The sequence below is a fragment of the Pangasianodon hypophthalmus genome, chromosome 17 (assembly GCF_027358585.1).
Source record: "Pangasianodon hypophthalmus isolate fPanHyp1 chromosome 17, fPanHyp1.pri, whole genome shotgun sequence".
Lineage (NCBI taxonomy): Eukaryota > Metazoa > Chordata > Actinopteri > Siluriformes > Pangasiidae > Pangasianodon > Pangasianodon hypophthalmus.
Genome location: NC_069726.1, coordinates 15,252,471 through 15,272,287, shown reverse-complemented (window position 1 = coordinate 15,272,287; position 19,817 = coordinate 15,252,471). Strand labels below are relative to the sequence as shown.

At 39.5% G+C, this 19,817-nt stretch overlaps 1 protein-coding gene across 4 annotated transcripts in view; it reads left to right on the top strand.

Moving 5' to 3' along the window:
* The window catches only part of slc12a2 (solute carrier family 12 member 2), a 61,267-nt gene that overhangs the window by 14,009 nt on the left and 27,441 nt on the right, over positions 1–19,817 (top strand). For 3 of the 4 annotated variants that reach the window (XM_034312517.2, XM_034312516.2, XM_034312515.2), the window contains exons 2-5: positions 14,365–14,484; positions 15,924–15,999; positions 16,506–16,601; positions 19,579–19,718. In XM_034312517.2, the coding sequence (XP_034168408.1) occupies positions 14,365–14,484; positions 15,924–15,999; positions 16,506–16,601; positions 19,579–19,718 (432 nt within the window). Of the gene's footprint in view, positions 1–14,364; positions 14,487–15,923; positions 16,000–16,505; positions 16,602–19,578; positions 19,719–19,817 lie in introns of all 4 variants that reach the window. The other variant, XM_053241531.1, reaches the window with a different exon arrangement.

The window sequence follows — 19,817 nt, the reverse complement described above, 5'->3', positions numbered from 1 at the left end:
TCAGGGAGGTAATTCCTTGAAACTCGAGGCACGTACAAACCAAGTTGAGCACAAAAACAGTCTGTGACCTTGACGAAAGCTCAGTTGCTGTTGATTGGTGCTGGCTGTGGTCATACGTTTGATTAGGAGTTCTCTCAGATAATAATAATGCTTTTCTCCATGTTTCTTTCTAGAAGAAAACAAGGTAGCATGTGCAGCTCATTCTTTAAGAACTTCTGCCAGTTATTTTAAAGCCGTCTGAAGCTGACTGAGAGCGCTTGTCAGAGACAGTGTCTGCTGGAAGGCAGCACTTTATCAATTCCTCCCCTCATTCAGCTCGTGGAAAGGAACTCGTCTGAGCTCTTCAGTGTGAGCCCAGATCTCCAGCCTCATGTTACCTACTGTGGTTTTTTTTTTTTTTTTTCTTTTGGCTTTTGAATCGTTTTGAGTTAGGGGTTTGATCATGGCTCTGTAGCCAGTGATGAGTGAACTCCCAGTAACAATGAGAGGCTTTGTTGCTTAGAGAGGAAGCCTGATTATCTGTGAGAGACATGAGCTCGTATTGCGTGATCTTATTTTACTTGCACAGTTTTTTTTGGGCATTTTTTTCCGCATGGTATTTCCGTTCTTTCGTGCATTTTGAATCATACTAGCCATATGCTTCAATATTTTTATCGTCCAAAATAAAAATGGTGTATATTCCAAATATTAATCCAATTGTTCATACTTGAAAGGTGTTTAAATGGAGGTGTTTAAGTAAATTCTTATGCTTTTATAATTTAAAGTGCAGCTTAAAGCTAGACTTATTTATAGACTATGACAGAATTGTCCAGAGTTGTCCAGAGTTGTCACCGTTTTAATACAGAAAGACTCGCCCGCTGCCTTTTACAATGCTATAGACATTCACAGCTCGTCAGGTGATTGTTGTTAACAATGATTCTTTGAAAACATAAACACACTTTCCACAAATTGTCTGGTCGCGAGCACGAGTGTGTGTTTACATGTGTGTCTGCTGCCCTTTTGTTTGCTGTGACCTCAGTGACTGGTCTGTCTTAATTCAGTCACGCTGGATTGTGCTAGCAGCCGTGGCCGAGGCCTGAGAGGTTAGACAGAGGTTTCAGGGCTGTGTGTGTGTGTGTGTGTGTGTGTGTTTCTACATGTGGGAGCAGTTTATCTGTGGCCAGCTGGTTTAACGCTTTGGACTTGTGGTTCCGGCTCGTCACAGCCTATGATACTGTTTTCCCATTCTTGTGGACTGAACCACTTTTGCTGAGTTCAGTACCTATAAGCATAGTGTTATACAGGTTTTGGTATTCTTTTTAGTTTTGCTTGTTTAGTCTCAGGTAGTTAACCTGTTCACCATGGTATAATTGTACTAGGAATGGACAAACGATATATTTATTAGCTAGAGCAAGTAAAAACACCGGCATTCTGCCCAGTCCTATGTTTTGGCTGCCCAGAGACCTGATTGTAATATAATAACATATTGCCAGCCAATTAATTAGTTAAGTGCATTAATACAGGTGAACTGAATTCCTATTCCAACTTTGTGTACCTATATTATTATCATCTTCTAATATAGTTTCTAATGCAGCACGTTTGCAGATTTTGACAGAAAAAAGTCTGCAAGTCTGTGGTCAACATTTCCGCCATGAGCTGTTCTCGCGTCACGTGCAATATTTCACTCAAGTCTGGTTAATGTCTTTATTTTCTTGTGATGTTGAACTGTCAGGTGCCTATGTGTCGTAAGCAGAGAGTTATATGACGGTTTTTCACTGCAGGTTATTATCCTCGGCTTCGCCAGTGTTTCCACATACCTGTGTCTTCCTGATTCTGAAAAGATCATATGTCATCCTGGCACACTGATTAATCTGCCTAGAGGAAAAAAAAAAATGACCTAGCATCAAACCTCGGCCGACGTGTGTAGTGCAGCAGGCGGTGGGATTCAAACGAGTAGTGTGTACTTTAGTTACAGCATGGAGGTGTGTTGCACCACTGTGAAGCTCATTAAATTTAACTACACATCCCAAATGAAAGGTTTTAGCATTTTTTTTCCCCTCTGGTTGTTGAAATCTGTTTAGTCCAGGCACTCGGGCTAGTGATTAGTTCACCCCTGATCATATCAAGGAAGGCTGAACTCTTGTTTTCTCAGTTTTGAGTAAACGTGCATATCTGAGAATGCTAATTATATGCAGAAGCAGTGTTTTGGTAAATGCAGTAACTGTGACCAGCTATAATTACCTAGGATCCTGCTTGTTTAGGATGCTGTCCACATTCATCACGAGTGCGGGCGATTGCACAGACTGATACGGCTTGTGCATTAGGACTGGGAATGGAACCTGATTGCTGTATGAAAATACAGACATAAAAACTTCAAACCTTTGCATAAACCTTGCATAAAAACTGTTTGTAATAAAGTTTTATTAGGTCAACCAGCCCATATTCAGCCCATCTAGAGCATTTTTATTTTTATTTTATTCCACTAACAGGTCGTTAACAGATGTGTGAAGTCTTGTGGCCTTTTTTTTTTTTTTTTTTTTTTTTTTTTTCCCTTTCTTTCAGAGGCGTGTGGTGTGTGTTAATCAACATGTGCAGGAAGAAGGTTCGTTTCCTCGTTCGAGTAAATCGGAGTAAATCGGCACCACAGATGTGTTCCACAGATGGAACAAGGAAAATGACTGTGAACTAAGTGATACGGTGTACAGCTCCACCGTGTACATGCACAATCCCGGACAGAATCGTTCTGTTTCATTAACGTCTCCTGATGAAACCCAATCAGAGAGCTGAGGACAGAAGCAGCTGACTTCCAAGAGCGTTCCTGTATCAGGTTATCACGAACAAAGTGCACTTCAGGAGGTACTGGCTGCTTGTGCAATGCTCAATCCAAACTGCATTTTCCAAACAAAAGCCTCTTTATGAGTTTCGAGGGAGGGACCGATCTCCACCTCTACCTCACTTCAAGGTGAACTATTCATGTAAGATTGTATGTTTATGAAAATGCGCTGAGGGGCTTCTGTTAGTGGCTGCTGATGGAGTTTGAGAAAGTGCTCTTTTCCTGTTTAGAAACGAGTCTGGCCGTCACTCCGTTACAGTCAGGAATAAAACTCAACCTGGCAGAGCAGCTTCTACAGACAGCCAAACAGGAATGCACTATATTTTTCCATAGTGGTGTTTGGAATCACATGGGGAAAGATGTTGGGATTGCTCTTGGATTAGAAGTGTTGTGTCAGTTCCTGCTGAGAAGCATGATGAAACATTTCAGAGCCACAAAATCAAACATAGTTGTCTGGAAGAGGCATGATTATTATTGGACATCTAGTTTTTTTGCTGAAACATAAAATAAAATTTGAGATGGCTCAAAATTTGAGGCTTATGTTACATTGATTCCCCCCCCCCCCCCCCCCCCCCCCTGCTTCTGATTTACCATTTAAAAAAACTGAAATTAATTCTCCAGACCTTATAGCCTATATAAAGTCACAAAAACAAGCAGGTTTAAGGAGAGTACAGGAGGGCATAATATTACCAACTTCGCAGTCGGGAACTGCTTGCTGGCAGTGGCAATTGCTGGATGGAGGATATACAGTACTGTGCAGTAAAAAATCAGTACTTTTTTGATATAATGCTTTTACAAATCAATTGTCTGATGTCCACATGGTTGACGTTTCCACTGTTGATCTGCTGGTCAAATTGTTTCAGTGTGTCTGAGCACTGACTGATGCAGGAGAGGAAAAAAGAAAAACTATGAAAGTGCTGTTTTTTTCCCTAAATATGGTTAACTGATATTAAATACACTAATTCACAATCAAGTTCTTCCTCATCAAGAACTCCTCTTCTGCATCCACAGCACCGTTTCGTTTGGTCTGAATTCAGAAGTGTTGTCCCGCTGTACTGGATTCCTCTCTGATGTATTAGGGAACTTACAAGCCAAACATGGTCAGGCGGTCGTATACACACATTTCTTCCTGCTCACAAGGCTTTCAAATAACAAATGCTCAACAGCATCAATTTGGCAAGTTTATGTTTAAAATAACTTTTCTTTTGGTTCTTGTAGCTGAAGCTAAAGCAAATCTCAGTCAAGATAGGTGTCAGATGTTTTAACAAATAGTCTTTAGGCAGACTTTATTACAACATGTTTACAGGCAGAAAAATCTTTTAACGCCCAGCTCATTCAGTACTTATCTGACATTTCCCTGGAGTCTAAACAGCAAGAAATGACCTCTAACCAGATACTTCCGTTCTGGTTTGAACCACTGTCATTATACTGATGCGTACCGTCTCTAAATACACACATCAATACAGGAAGACTTATCAAACTTTACGGTATTATCTAGGATAACTCAGGTGCCTGGTTGGATTTTGTGTGTGTGTGTGTGTGTGTGTGTGTGTGTGTGTGTGTGTGTGTGTGTGTTGCATCTGTATTAATTACTTAAAAGACAAAATTCTTCTTCAGCCCTATTCAGATTGGACTAGTTTTACATGGGGAGGTGAGTGAATGTAATTATTACCAGAGTATCACTGGGATCTTGGTCCTGTCCAAATCCGCCATGTCCGGACTGCGCGTACACAGGTCTGGAAAGATAACACGGCGCATTTTACCTTCTATAAAATGAATAGTTCTACGAACCACGAGGTAAAATATATCCCGTCCAAACTTACATGCTGGTGAAATTAAGTTATATCCTGTGGGGGAAGAGGTTTTGTGCTTTTCCTTCAGTTTACAGACTCCAGAAAGCACTTCTTTTCTCTTGTCTCCAGCCGAAACCAAAACAAATCCATGTAATGGTCGAGTTTAACGGTATTTCTGAGTGAAACAGAATATTTGGACAGGAATCTGACAAGTCCTTTTAGTCGTGGTCTATGTTTTATTGTTCTGCGCTTTAAATTGAGCTTGTTGGAGTTTAGTCGTCCTGACTGCTTTGACCAAAATCTGCCTGGAATTTTTTAGCAAAAATGCTTGCTTCATTAATCTAACATACTTTTATTTTAAAAAACAAAAACAAACAAACAAAAAACAGTTATGCAGCAATGTTTTAGTCTGGTCTATGAAGAGTGTTTAGACTGATAAAAATGAAAGTTTAGTCTATAATCAAATATATCATGATAAAGTATATTATATAACACTTTCAAGTCTACTTTGGCACATGAACAGTAATAGATGAGCACATTATACACAAATCCTGAAAACACACATCTCTAAATGGCAATAATTCTGTCAGAGATGAAGCAGAGGCAGATCTCAGCTAAACACACATTACTGTCAACACAGAAGTGTGTTTCTGTTGCAGCAGCTTTGAAGTGTGATTGTGGACTAAAGGCATTTATTTATGTATTTATTTATTTTATTTTTTATTTTTTGCTTTAGTTGTGGAAAGCTAGAGACTGAAAGCTGGTTTACTTTTGCTTCTTTTTTTTTTTCTTTTTCTTTCACAAATACAAAGCATAAGACTAGTTTCCAAGTTAAAGTAAGAGGAAACTAGAGCATTTTTAGACAAATGGTCCTGCTATTCACAGAAATGGCTTAATCGGCCCCTAGAATCGTTTTATAAGACGTATTATTGCTGGTCAAGTCCAGTGTTTAGACCAGGACTTCTCAAATGGTTTGCAGCAAGGGACCCCTTTAGGAGTAGAAAAAAAATCCACATTCCCTGTCAGCACAGATTTATTTTATGAACCGTTCAATGTTATGAAACATTATGATTATAGGGCTGAATAATAGGCTTATTATTCAAATGTGAACAATATTTTGTCTATTTATTAGAGCCATAGAGCTTTTTATTCCTCCGCTTTCCACTTACAGAACACATTGGTCCAAGTTGACCTTATTTCTAGGCTACTTGTTTTTCATTTATTACATTTGGATTAAATCTATTAAAGTGAAATGGCCAGATAAATCTGCTAATAGCTATATAATCTTGATGATGATAAATAAAAATTTTAATAATGGTGGGTTATGATATTTACTGCTGCAGCAAAATAAAAATAACTTTGAGAACCTCTGGACTAGATGAGTTGTTTGTGAAAATCTAATCTCTCTAAATAATCTTGTGTGTAAAGATCTTGATGCTGTACTCTTATATACTTTTGTATAGATACTTTTGTATAGATATTTCCTCCACTCGTGAGTGACTTGGCTCTGTAAGATCTGCTTCTTGGTCTTTCAGAGGACATGTGCACTGTGCTCACTAACCGAGTTGTCTTTCTGATTTAAATACTGCAGCTACACTCATTCCAGGCAGCGCTCGCATGTAGTGAACCTTATACAGTTCCTCATTTCCGTTAGTGTACGGGCAAAATGACATGCACTGAGTATGTTATTTAAAGCAAAGGAATGCTGAGTAGGAGACAGCACATAGCTCTGATCAGACCCAAGCCTACTTGCATTAAGTTTCTTCGCCCCAGTTCCAGTTCAGTGAGTTTCGCTCTCATTCATCAGACACGTTGGATTGAGACGTATGTGAAAGTGATCTTGTGCAGAAGAACAGACAGGAAACAGAGCTGCTTGCTTTTTGCTGGATCAGTTATTTATTGCACTCATTCTCAATTCCAGTGCAGGGGACCTGACACATACACACCCACACACACCCACACACACACACTTTGTCATTAACAGACCACAACCTGGTATCATGAGACTTCTTGTACAGTATACGAAAAAGCCATTATGCATTCTAAATGGAAACCATATACACTATATGGCCAAAAGTATGTGGACACCTGGCCATCACACCCATGTGCTTATTGGACATCCCATTCCAGATTTAGTTCCCCTTTGGGAAGACTTTCCACTAGATTTGGAGTGTGGCTGTGGGGATTTGTGCTGGAGTGCAGTTGGTCAATGAGGCAGAATCCACTTCTGAAAGTTAGCTATAACAGAATACAGCCGAACAGGTACGTGCTCAGGCTACATTTGAACAATTTTAATATAAATATTCTTCTATGGGTGTAAGTTCAGAAGTGGAAAAAAAAATCTCTTGAGCCAATAAATAGCCAAAACATTATTATACACATTAATTAATCTGCTTATTTTTTATTGTCTGTGATCGAGATCTCCTTCATGAAACAATATTCTTTAACTTTTTTTTAAATCCTTTTTTTTATCCTTCTTCTTGCTTTGTCATTTCATCCTGTTTATTAAATGAAAAAGCAAGAAGATAATGATGGTAAAGGATTAAATCTTTACATTCGGTTGATTTCAGAATGTGCAGAAATGTGTGGAAGGTGATGTCTCCTGTGCTTAATAAGCACCTGTAATCTCAAATATATATACTGAAATGCAGAGATTAATGGAGAGGGTGAGGAATATCATCAGTGTGAGTTTAGCAAGCAAATATTGAGACTATCCAAAATACCCACACACAGCTAATTCAGTTTTTTTTTTTTTTTAAATAGGAAGGATATCAACTTTCACCACAGTCACATGTTTTTACCACTTTGATAAAAACAGTCTGGAAAATTAGCATTTTGTGTGTTAAGTACAGATATCACCTTTTATTCATATATAAAAGCTCAAGCAGTTGCTGTTTGGTTTTGGTTCAGTTATATCAGCTCACAGTGTAAACAGGCCTAAACGTGCACCAAACATAATTTGGTGGGTGATGGCGGTGTGACTTTTTACGACCTTAAGCGAACCAAGTAGTAAGTAAACTATTTAAAAGATAATTGTTAACGGCAAACATGCCATGTTTTCTGAAGGATTTGTAGGCCACAGTGTTATTTAAACAACTTGAAGATAAAGTCATGCGTAGGCTGTAGATGGAAATATCATGTAATCAGTATTTTGAAAAAAGTCAACAGTGTAATAACCTTAACAAACCATGACACCTGGCAAAAACGTGGCAAGTGCAAACCTACAAGGAGTTTAAGGCAAAAGACAGGTATCATAGAAAACACATCTGAATGAAGGTGGATTAGAAAAAAAAGAGAGAGGAAAATAAACACTAGAGTAAGAATGTTTCACTTTTCAGAGCCAGTGTTTAGGATGTTAAAAGGCTTGAAGTCCCAAACAGTGTGTTCATATAATCATTAACAAAGTCTTGCTAAATAGTGAGATAGCTATCAGACATTGGCGCTTTTGTTTCCATGACTTAATAGACAAATGAATAAGTAAACAGTGATTGACGTGAAAAAAGGAAGTGTGAAATAACGATTAGAATAAAGATTTACCTCTCTGCTGAGCTGGTGGTTAGGACCTTAAAAGGCTTGAGAAGTCCCAAACAGTATGCCCATATAATTATTGACGAGGTCGTGCTAAATAGTGAGATAGCTATAGGCCAAACGTTTACTTATACGTAGCTATGTAGGTGTCAGCTGGTGCATTTTTGTGACTGTTGCAACACTGAAAACGGAGCTTTTGTTTATTCATCAGCAGTCAGACTTCTTTTCTATTGCTTTCATAAGGTACATCAGTAACTGCTGTAATCATATGCTTATCTCCTGTGTCATCTTTGCCTGCCGCTTTATATCCTCTTCATTTGTAGCCTACGCTTGTATAGTCTGCTTGTTCACATGCAAAAAGGTTGGCATGTAGCGTAGTTTCCTGATTTTTGTCAAAACAGCTGGGTTGTGGTGGGCCGTATGACAAAAAATATCATATGATACTTACAGACATTTCTACAATACACATTATGTATCATGATATATAGGTTTGCTAAACAACTTCCAGCAAAATAGCAAAAAAAAAATTTGTAATTGCTATTTTTTTTAAAAATGTCATGATATCCCAGAAAAGTGTATTGTGACATACTTAAACACGATATTGATATTCTATTGTCACATCGCTCAGCCGTACTGGGTTGTGCTGATCACAGAGCCAGATTTTGTTATCTTTGGCACATGTTTCACTGGTAATTTTAAGGATGTTAAATCCATTTAGGATGAAGTGTTTTTAAAAAGCTACCACTCATTACCTGATGAGATAAATGAGGTGTATAATATGAGAGTGAACACAGGCAGCTTGACTTGTAGGTTCTGTGCTCATCGATAATTCACAGCATTCATTTAGAAGAGGATGTAGCGTTCATTATGTTTGTAAGGCAAAGTGTAATGGAACAAGTACAGATCAGTTGTCCTGCTGAACACCTTCAAATTATTATTATAATGCACTCATTACGTAAGAGCAGAATTGACTGCTTGGCATGAAGGCCACACTTATTTTTCCCTCTCTGTCTCCTTTTCCCAGCTGATGCACCGCAGATTACTGTGATCTCCCAAGGCACTGCCACTCAATGCCTCATGAAGCATGAATCTGTTCTATTTCAGTCCTCAGGCATTGTGTAGTCTCTGCTATAGTATGTGAGAGTCTCGATAATGCTTGTGTTTATGCTTGTTAACACTTGGTGTGAATGCTGAAATGCTTGCCCGGTAGTTGTAATGGTGGCAGTTGTTGGGAGAATATGCTGGACTGGAGTTGTGTACTATGTGAAAAACTGTATACACACTGTGATTACACTGTGGTGCCTTCTTGCATTTGTAGAGTATAGTGAATCTGTTGCACCCTGGTGAGATTTGGACCATTCTCTCACTCAAAGAGCCACTAAAATGGACACGAGACACAAGACACAGACGGAGGGGACATTATAGGCTTATGTCTGGACCATGCTACAAGATTTCTCAGGGGAAGCTGATATGAATGAGCTAGTGGGGCTAAACCTGCTCTCTTTGAAAGATAAAAAAGAACTCATTATTAAGTTTCATATTTGGCATCCACATCCGATTATATGCTCTTTTTGTGGAAGCAAATGCAAAAGCACCACCAAAAGGTTGGAAGAAAAATACACAGAATGGGATGGAGAAGTGAGGCTGGGGCTGATTTCTTTCCAGCCCAGACTGTAGATTCACGCAGCCTATCAGTGTTAAACAGAGATAATCAAGCCCTTGATTTGATTTTCAGTCATGTGTGTAATGAACAGGAATGAGGTAGATTATTTACTCTGTCCTTTTTTCCCAAAAATGCTTTTGGAGGCGAAACTAAAAGTAGATAAACTAAGCACACATTGTCTGAAGTACATGCGACACAAAATGACAGAACTGTAAGTTTAGTGAAGTGTTTTTTTTTGTTTGTTTGTTTGTTTGAACAAAAACAGCTTTTCTGTTTACCATACTGGAAATGTGAATGAAATGTGCCAAACGAAACAGTTGGAAATCACGAATGACGCTGCTTATCTGCCTTAGGTGCGTGTGTGTGTGTTTGTCCTACATCATTCTTATTATGCAATCAGTGAGACCTCATGATCTAATGCACTGCTCAACCCTAATAGTTTTATTGTTGAGCTATTGCTAGATATTAGATTATACCCCTCACATCTAATATCACAACCAGCCATTACAGAGATTTATACAGTCTTTACAGATGTGGAAAATGTGAGAGACCCCAGATACAATGACAGTTTGTCCACATGTTTTTGTCCTTGATCATGCTCTAGGCATCAACACCCACGCTAAAAAATTTACCCAGAATAAACTATTACACAATTTTTGCATGTGATATACCCCTCTCAACAGAATAAGGAATGATCCTAGTTACTATTAATTGGAACAACTTTTCAGGTTGCCTCAAAATCAGTGTGAATATTCTCTAGTGTGGCCCAGGCATTGAGCAAGAGGTTCAAGTGTTCACAAAGGCACACTTGTGTTTTTTCCACTTCTTTTTGTGCATACATAAATGTTATTCCCAACGCGAGAGGTCTCGCCGTCTCTAATTAACTGTTACTTAGTTCTTGGAAGATGGGAACCAAAGCCCTGTAGTCTGCTTATTTTAACTAGACATTTTGTAGTTGGTTACAACCTTCAGTTGTCACCTTCAGGTCTTGCCAAGCCTTATACCCATGCTCTACGCTGCTGCTTTCCCCTCCTCACCTGGCGTCATGGTGTAGTGTTGAGAAGCTCCAAAGCCATAACAAAGCAGCCCTTTCTTCCTGCTTCCCTCCCTCTTAATAGCCTAGTGTCCCTGGTGTAAGGGGAGCTTGGCGGGGCTGTTAATGACGTTATGCATGCAGGTACAGAGCTCATGTAGACAGATGGCTCAGGTGATGATGCGCCCCAGTGCCCCAGACACATGCTGGAGCACATGCCAAAGACGCCATGTTTTATAATTCATACGGCTTTTGTTTCCACAACGCACCTTAATCTGCAGACCTGTTCACAGCCTGCTCCCTGTGATGGAAAACAGTAATCATTCTGGTGATTATTTGGTTAGAATAATCTACAAAAATCATTGCTCTTGTGCTATGTTTCGTATCTATTTAAAATACACAGCATAAAGTTTACACTGAATGTGAGCACAGGCCCACCTGAACTGGACAGAGGAACACTGGTAAAACATTGCCTGGTCTCTATCCAGTCTTCATCTGTCCAGGGTTGATGAGCCTGTGCCCACTGTTGCCTCAGCTTGCTGTTGTTTGCTGACAGAAGTGGAACCTGATGTCGTCTTCTGCTGCTGTAGTCCATCTGCCTTAATATTCAATGTGTTGTTCATTCTGAGATGCTTTTCTGCTCACCACAGGTGTAGAGAGTGGTTATTTGAGTTACTGTGGCCTTCTTGTCAGTTTGAACCAGCCTAGCCATTCTCTTCTGACCTTCATCAAGAAGTTGTTTCTGCCTGCAAAACTCCTGCTCACTGGAATATATATATTTTTTTCTTCAGTGTAAATTCTAGAGATTGCTGTGTGTGAAAATCCCAGGAGATGAGCAGTTTCTGAAATACTCCAACCAGCCCATTTGGCACCAACATCCATGAGACAGTCAAAGTCATGAGACAGTGCAGTGAATCAAGTTTCTAATTCTGATTTGTAGCCAAGGCCAGAGAATGTGATTTAAGATCCTGATTGGTTCCATGAATTTGGACCAGCAATTTGAAGGAAGGCTATCATTTTTATTTTTTTCAACCAAGCCAGGAAAAAAAAAAAAGATAATCAGACATGAGCAGTATATCAGACCCCAGGAGTAGAAGTGAAGGTTTTCTAGTTAACCCACATCTGGTGTATTATATAGCTCAGCTAGCTGTGTTTGTCCTGCTGACTTTTCACAAGTACGAACACAGATCTTTTGAGCTTCATAACAGAAGATTAATTCTTTGGTTTACAGGATATAAAATGAAAAAGGCAATTGGATTAATGAAAAGCAAAAGCCAGGCTGATCTTTTTGGTTGTGTAAGGTCAGTTAGATTGAAAATGTTCAGAATGAGATCAATATTAGAAAATAAAATTGTTAGATCAATGATGTTCTGTTGTGCAGCCGGTTAATCTTACATGCAGTGACCGTTGCAGCAGCTTGGGCAGGATATAAATTCCCCAAAAGAAATGTAAAAAATGGACAGATGAAGCTGAGGTTTTTGAGGTTTTGGGAACTGTAGCTTCCTACATATAGAAAAGAAATAGTGTGTGCCTGATTTATATCAAATCACCGAAGAGACTGTCAAAATGGCTAGTGTAACAAGCTTTTCTCAACAGCCAAACCCAATAAGTGCATGTCTTTACCAAGGTCATCCATATCTGCAGTAAACAGCAGGTGTCATCACTGTAATGGTGGTCTGGGAGTCTGATGAGAATTACTGCCAATTGGTTTGCCAACCTCCTTTAAATGAATCAGTGTGGAGGGAAAAGAGCTGTTCTTGTGATGGTATACTTTTGGAGCAGTGGTTATGTTGCACTCTAGTTTGTCCTTTACACCAAACACTGGTATTGAACCATGGGAACAAATGCCAATACAGCCTCAAGGCCACTGTGGCACGTTTACATCATCCACTAATCAGTAGTGATGTTTCCATCCACTTCTTTTAATGCAAATTTAAAAGTATTGACATAAGACAAATTGCTGAATGGACATTCATGGAAACAATATAATGATGAATTTCCTTTTGATTGCTTGCTTGTCAGAAGTAGCTATGTGTGCTGGCGGGCCGTGTAAGTCAGCGCCTATCACGTGAGAAGCTTTGGCGAGTTCAGCGTGCCTTGTTTTGACTTATTGTTCAAGGTTTTTATGAGACTGAGAGACAGACTCAATTTTACAGGGTGTGATCGTAAAAGAGGCGTACCCTTCTGTGTGGTTGCCACGAGACAGTTTTATGAGGAGTACAGGGCCATCATCACTTGCATACAGTAGTGCTCCCAGAGGGACTGGAAGCTCAGCTGCCGACGTCAGAGCATTGTCCCTACACAGGAGGGATCCTTCCTGTGTTTGACCTTCCGCAGATCCAAGGACAGATAACCTTGCCTGTGTGTGTGGGTGTCTCTGACAAAGAACGAAGGACGGAAGTGGCAACGGGTGGAAGGAATGAGACTGAGGAAGCAGTGAGAGAATGAGAAGAATCTGAGTTATTTTCAGAAGTACTTTGACAGCAGTGCTTTTATTAAGGGCCATATTTAAACAAACTAAGCCTGATTTTGGTTTGAGCTGAATTCCTGTGTCAGTGGGGATCCTCCATTAAAATACCTTTTAGTCTAAGAGTAGGCTTAATCTGATCTGGAAAATACGCTGAATATGAATATGGTTCTGTCCGCTGTGTTTGTGCTTCATCTATTTTTTGTCCAGATAATTTTACTCACTCATTTGGAAAATGAGGGCTTTTACATGAGGTTCTAGGAGCACAACCTCATTCAGATTTAAAACCATGCAATTAATTGGTCATTTCCTTGTGCACTTTCAACGAAAAAAAAAAATACTGACTGTAGCATTCCTTATCGCTGGTTGCTTTTTTACCTTTAGTATATAGTCTGTCTTTTACCTAGGAAGGTGCATGTAGTGTATCATTAAAATTTTAAGAACTAATAATAGGTACACAAGTGGTACTTACGGTCCAGTTACATACCTTAAATAAATCATTGTAAGTATACATTACGTATATTCATGTTTTGAGTTGAAAAGTATATATTAAGGGTACAAAATATCTACCCTTGAGAGTAGAGGTGTGCACAGGACTTTATTTATTTATTTTAAATCCTAATCCCGCTTGCTCCAGAAGGAATTCTGACCAATCCTGTCCACTCCCAAAGTTATTATTGTTTGTTTTGTTGTTATTATTGTGTGCCAGTAATATTTTCTGATGACCATAGTTGATGCTGTTTGTCAAAATATAAACCACTGTGACCCTCACGAGGATGAAGCAGTTCATGAAGATGAATGAATGTCAGCAGTAAATGCACCACACAGCGCATCACAAGCACCACATACACTCTCACATTCATAAACGTGGCCTTTCTTTCCTGCAGCGGTTTTGTTGAGGTTGGTTGACCTGCAGGTTCCAGTCCTGATGCACACCAAACTGTACTGAAGCATACCATCCTTACAACTTTTAATTCATCATGCCTAACCCAAGTCACCTCTATCACCAATGTTGTATTTTCATATTTCATGCCGTGTTGTTAATTATGGATTCCCCCCTCATTACAGGAGCCGTTTGAGGATGGATTTGCCAACGGCGATGAGCTGACTCCTGCTGAAGAGGCTGCAGCCAAAGAGGCAGCCGAGCCCAAGGGGGTTGTGAAGTTTGGATGGGTCAAAGGAGTGCTGGTAAATATCTCTATATCAGCTTAGCTTCCACGAGTGTCTGTGAAAAGAGAAAGGAATAAAAACTCAAGAGCTGAAAAAAGCTTAGATGTTTTAATAGCTTTTTTGTGTGATCGGTGTATTGTAGTCCTATCAGTATATTTCACACTCATGATAAAAGCATCCTTGATCTTGTAGGTGTAGATGAGCAAAGCTCTCGCTCTTGCTCGTTTCAGTGCAGGAGATATGAATGAGTGCGAGTCGCACTCCACTCAGGATTTTTGGCCCCTGGTGGGAATTACACTGCTCATTAGTCCCACTTGTTCCATCTTGCCTAGAGCTGATGCTAGATGTTTGTGTTATTGTTATTTTTGACTTGCTAATCAGCCAGGTGGTGCTATTGTGTTTGGTCTGGTACGTTCGGCTGTGGACCCAAACGATTGGTCTGAGACCGTCTGAGCAAGGTGATAACAGTCCGCTTCCAAGTGAACTCTAGTGTGGTTTGATTGCAGTGAGACCCTGAATCGAACCAACCGCAGTAAGAGAACCTAACATGCTGTGTATTTTGGGTTGTAGGCAGCATTTTTTTTTTTTTTTTTAAATACATGCAAGCTCCAGAATTGAGCCAAAGGACAGAGCTGTAGAGCTGCACAAATGCCATGTTTTCTGGATATTTGGACCAACAAACAAAAAAGAGCAAATGGACGTGATGTGCTAACAGAACGTTTTTAAACTAGTTATTTGTCTAATTTTGTAATCAGTTATTTAGTGCCAGCTATATGATTTTATGTGCACTTGGCAAAGGTTTGTTTATACTTTTCCATTGCTGTATTTTTGACCAATGAACAAAAAGTTTTATGAGTACATTTTCAGCCCCACATGTCCCTCAGCCAACTTTTCCTTTCTTTTTTTTTTTTTTTTTTTTTTTTTTTTTTAGCTTTTTGGTTTGTTTAATTATGGCCACTGTGAAACTAAACCAAACAGCAAAGGAACAAAAAATATAAATTTCACATGGAAAACCGACTAATAGGTTTGACAGGAGCTTAAGAAGCTCTGCTTTAAAAACTCATCTGTTTATGAGAGAGACAGAGAGGGAGAAAGAGAGAGGGCTAGAGAGAGAGAAGAGTATGCTTTCAGCTAAAGCTCGACTTGTTAAGTGCAAGCATAATCTCTGGGTTTTGTCACTCTTTTTTTATTTTGACATGTGCAGGCCATGCTTCCTCTTGTTAACAACGTCATCCTCATTTCCACCTACTCACTCAAACCAGATACCAGATCAAGACGATGGAAAAAATCAAGACATGTTTTAAAGTATTTGGTGCATCAGACAGTGTTCATGTCATCATTCCATTCCAGGCGCAACACCTCATTGTGGAGTGTAGATTACGCATTTTCAGGTTTGGGAAAAGGGCTTTGCTTGGTTGTCTGCATTAAAACCTAACCGCCATCCTTCCTCTGCGCAGGTCCGCTGCATGTTGAACATTTGGGGTGTGATGCTCTTCATCCGCATGACATGGATCGTGGGCCAGGCTGGAATTGGTAGGTTTCGCTGTCTCTGTGCAGCTCATGTGAATTAGCGTCTTAATTCACACAACCTCCATGGCCTTCCATCACCCTGTCGCCGTTCAGCATTCCCACGCTAAATGTTGCTGCAAGGTGGCACCTGCAGCTAAATGTCAAACACAAAGCCATTTTCCAGAAACCATTCCAAGGTCTGACACAGCAGCTCAGAAAGGTGTGAATCATTGGAAGGTGTACAAGTGTGAGGACGAATGAAACACACTAAAACTGTCTTTTTTTCCCCCTGAAGATATTTATCACGATTTGTGGTTGACAAAACATAAAGGTTATACCTGTCTTAGTCTGTTTTATATATGTACTTCAGTAAAAGACATTAGATGTAGTTAGAAAAATCTATGTTCCATTAGTTGCCAAATGATAACCCCTGGCAGATCCTTTAAAATTCCTGAACTTTCTTTGAAAGGACTTTTCCCTGCATGCTTTAACACACTAGTATGACTGTTACATATTTTTCCCCCCCACAGTGTGCGCCTGCATCATCATCACCATGGCGACCATCGTGACCTCCATCACGGGCTGCTCCACCTCAGCCATAGCGACCAATGGTTTTGTGCGAGGAGGTATCTAAACTCACAGTGCAATCACACCACGTTTGACATGACGTACAGAGCTGGAGCGCGAGCAGCAGCCTGTCGTTTCACTTTATCTCTCACTGTAAAATCTTGCACTAAACGAGACGTATAAAGATGGTCAAGGTCATCTAATCTACCCTCAGTAAGACTCTATAAAAGTCATGCTGCTCAGTGCTTTTGAGTGATGGCTCAGTGTTCAGCTCCCTTATGTTCTTATACTGTAGTGCATCATGTTCAAGGATCATATCCAAGCAGATCCTTTGTGTTTTATCATGCACTCAATTTATTAGTTTACTCTGTGTGTGTGTGTGTGTGTGTGTGTGTGTGTGTGTGTGTGTGTGTCATTCTCTTTGTGTTTGTATATATAAATACTAATATTTCTCCTGGCTCGCTGTCCTCCTCGGTTGTTTTCACTTGGCCCCACAAGCTGAGACCTGGTTTGTGCAGGCTGCAGATAAATGGCAAAAGAGCACTTGATGTCTCTCTGTACTTGTCTGAAAAGTTAAACTTTTTCACTGCTCTGCTATGAGAGCTCACGCTGGCAGCATCACTTTTTCCCCTGCAGGATTTCATGTAAAACATACGCTGACTCTTATGGAAAAGTAAATGCTTGAAAGTGTAAAAGCAGCCTAGGAAACATACTCCATTTATATGTGAAAATTAGTTCCTAGTTTTCTGGCCTGTAAGACACTATCCTGCTCTAGTGGATACTATTTATGGTATTTTTTTGCAGCAGTTATTATAGTAATGTTGTTATGTGAAGTTAAACTACAACCAGTAGAATTTTCTGAAGAGCAATTTTAGAAGTAGCACCAATATTTTGTAAAATTAAAATGTCTGCTACATTAATGTGACTTTGACATTTAAACAAAGTAAGTATATGGATTGTGTTTTTCTGAGCAGATGTATCTTGTACAACAGAGTGACCTATTTTTCAGAATATATATATATATATATATATATATATATAAAAAAAAAAACTTCTGCCCATCTTTGTAATCCAGTAAATTTAATGATCATACCTGAAATCCAGTAAATTTATCCTACCCTGTTGTAAACCAGCATGTCATCACGTCCTCTAGGTAGGTCAGACTATTGCATAAGCACCAGCGTGGATGTCTTCGGTCATGTACAGAATTAATAAGACGCTGCCTTTGTAGCTGATGTGTCCTTCATACATCATACACACCAGGTCATACTGCTCCAAATTACACTGCTGCTGTGCTGACGGACAAAACCGGGGTAAAGTGTACATTTACTTTGTGGCATGTGATAAGGATATTTTCATAAGGCAGCGTATCAATTGAGGAAGTGTTTAGGCTTCGAGAGGAGGAGAAAATGTACTGGGCAGGCAGCGCAGAGTGAAATATGAGAGAGGAGCAGGTCACGGCTGAGGCTGGCCAACATTGCTCTCATGGGGAGATCATGAGAAGGGCATGGTGACCTCTGATATACCTGACCACACTGTATCCCATTCATAACAGAGATACACATAACATGGCTGCTTCTGATGTACTATTTATAAAGGATAGGATTTCTGAATATACAATATGTCTAGTAAATAGTGTTGCCAGAGGATTTCGATTGATTCGTATGATATAAGTGGTCTTTATATAAATCACAGAGATGGGATTCTTCACCATGTATGCATGGTCATCATACTAAAACATGACCCATGACCATTACATCTATGAGGGCTTTAGCTGGCTGTGATAGGAACTCATCTTACCCAAAACCTTCAGAAGTGTTTCACTCGTCTGACACATCATCTAGTTTTTATTGTGCTATGTTCTTAATTCAGCCAAGACTTGGATTCATTTTGGTTTTGACAGGAGCAGATGGGAAAGCGTGCTTCCTGATTTACTTTATACTGTAGAAATAGTCCAGAAACCACAGGTTACGATGAAATCTTTACCACCAGGTCAGATCGGGCAGCATATATATAACACCTAGGGTTATTCCTATTACTCATTTTATGTAAGGTGAAATATGGCATAATCTTTCCACATGTCTGCTTGTGCAATCCGTAAAACATTACTGACATGCCTGATTGAGACGGGACCCAAATCTCAGACGTATCCCAGAAAATGCTCCCTTAGACGTAGTCCAATCTGAATAGGGCTAGAGATGAAATAGAGGATGAACATCAGCATTGTGTAGGTTTTAAAGAAGGAAAGCTGTATATCTATACATTTACAACCATGGATGGCATATTTCTGTTCTGCACAATGACCAGTGTTTCATTCGTTATGGCCGGAACTTCAGTTCACTTGCCTTTACACCGTCGTCCTCTCAAGATTTGTTTTTTTTAAACGTTTTTTTTGTTTTTGTTAAACGTTTGCTTTCAGCATGGAAGCGGAATCGTATCGTAGTAGGGAATATTTGTATTTTCTAAGATTACTGCGCAATCTGTTAACGCATCAGGTCAGGTTTTGTATGTACAGGACCAGTTTCTGTTTTAAGTCGGGACAGAAACTTAACCGGTTCTGTTAGTGTTTTGTCTAGAACGTTTCACTGTGCAAGATGTTCAAACCCTCAGCGAAGTTGAAGGACAATAGCAGAGTTAAGGCTTAATCAAATTTAACAGTCACTCTAATCACACATTATGCAGCCTGATAGCTGACAGCGCTTACAGAGGAGATATCTTCTCAAACTGCACCACAAAATAACAGTTCGACCGAGTGTTGATCATATGGTGTATGATAATCCAATCACTGCTGTAGTCTTTAATCCAGCAAAACCTACTCTATTATTATTATTATTATTATTATTATTATTATTATTATTATTCCAGAAATTTCCCCATGTCTTTCTATTGGACTTTGTCTTGATGTATGTTCCAAGCCATGATGTTATTAATTTATAAATAATAAAATAGTTTCTCACAAAATATTCCAAGGACAGACAGAGCTCAGTAAAGCGGTGGGTAAAAATTGTTTTTACAATTTTTTGTCTTTGTCTGCAGGAGGGGCATATTATTTGATATCTCGAAGTTTAGGCCCTGAGTTTGGTGGCTCTATTGGCCTCATCTTCGCTTTTGCCAACGCTGTGGCAGTGGCTATGTACGTCGTGGGCTTTGCCGAGACTGTCGTGGAGCTTCTGCATGTAAGAAGCTGATGTTTCTTTATTATTCTGTACTGTTTTCACTGTCATGTTTATATTTAGCTGTACAAATGTAAAGTAGTAAAGGATGGATAAGGGATT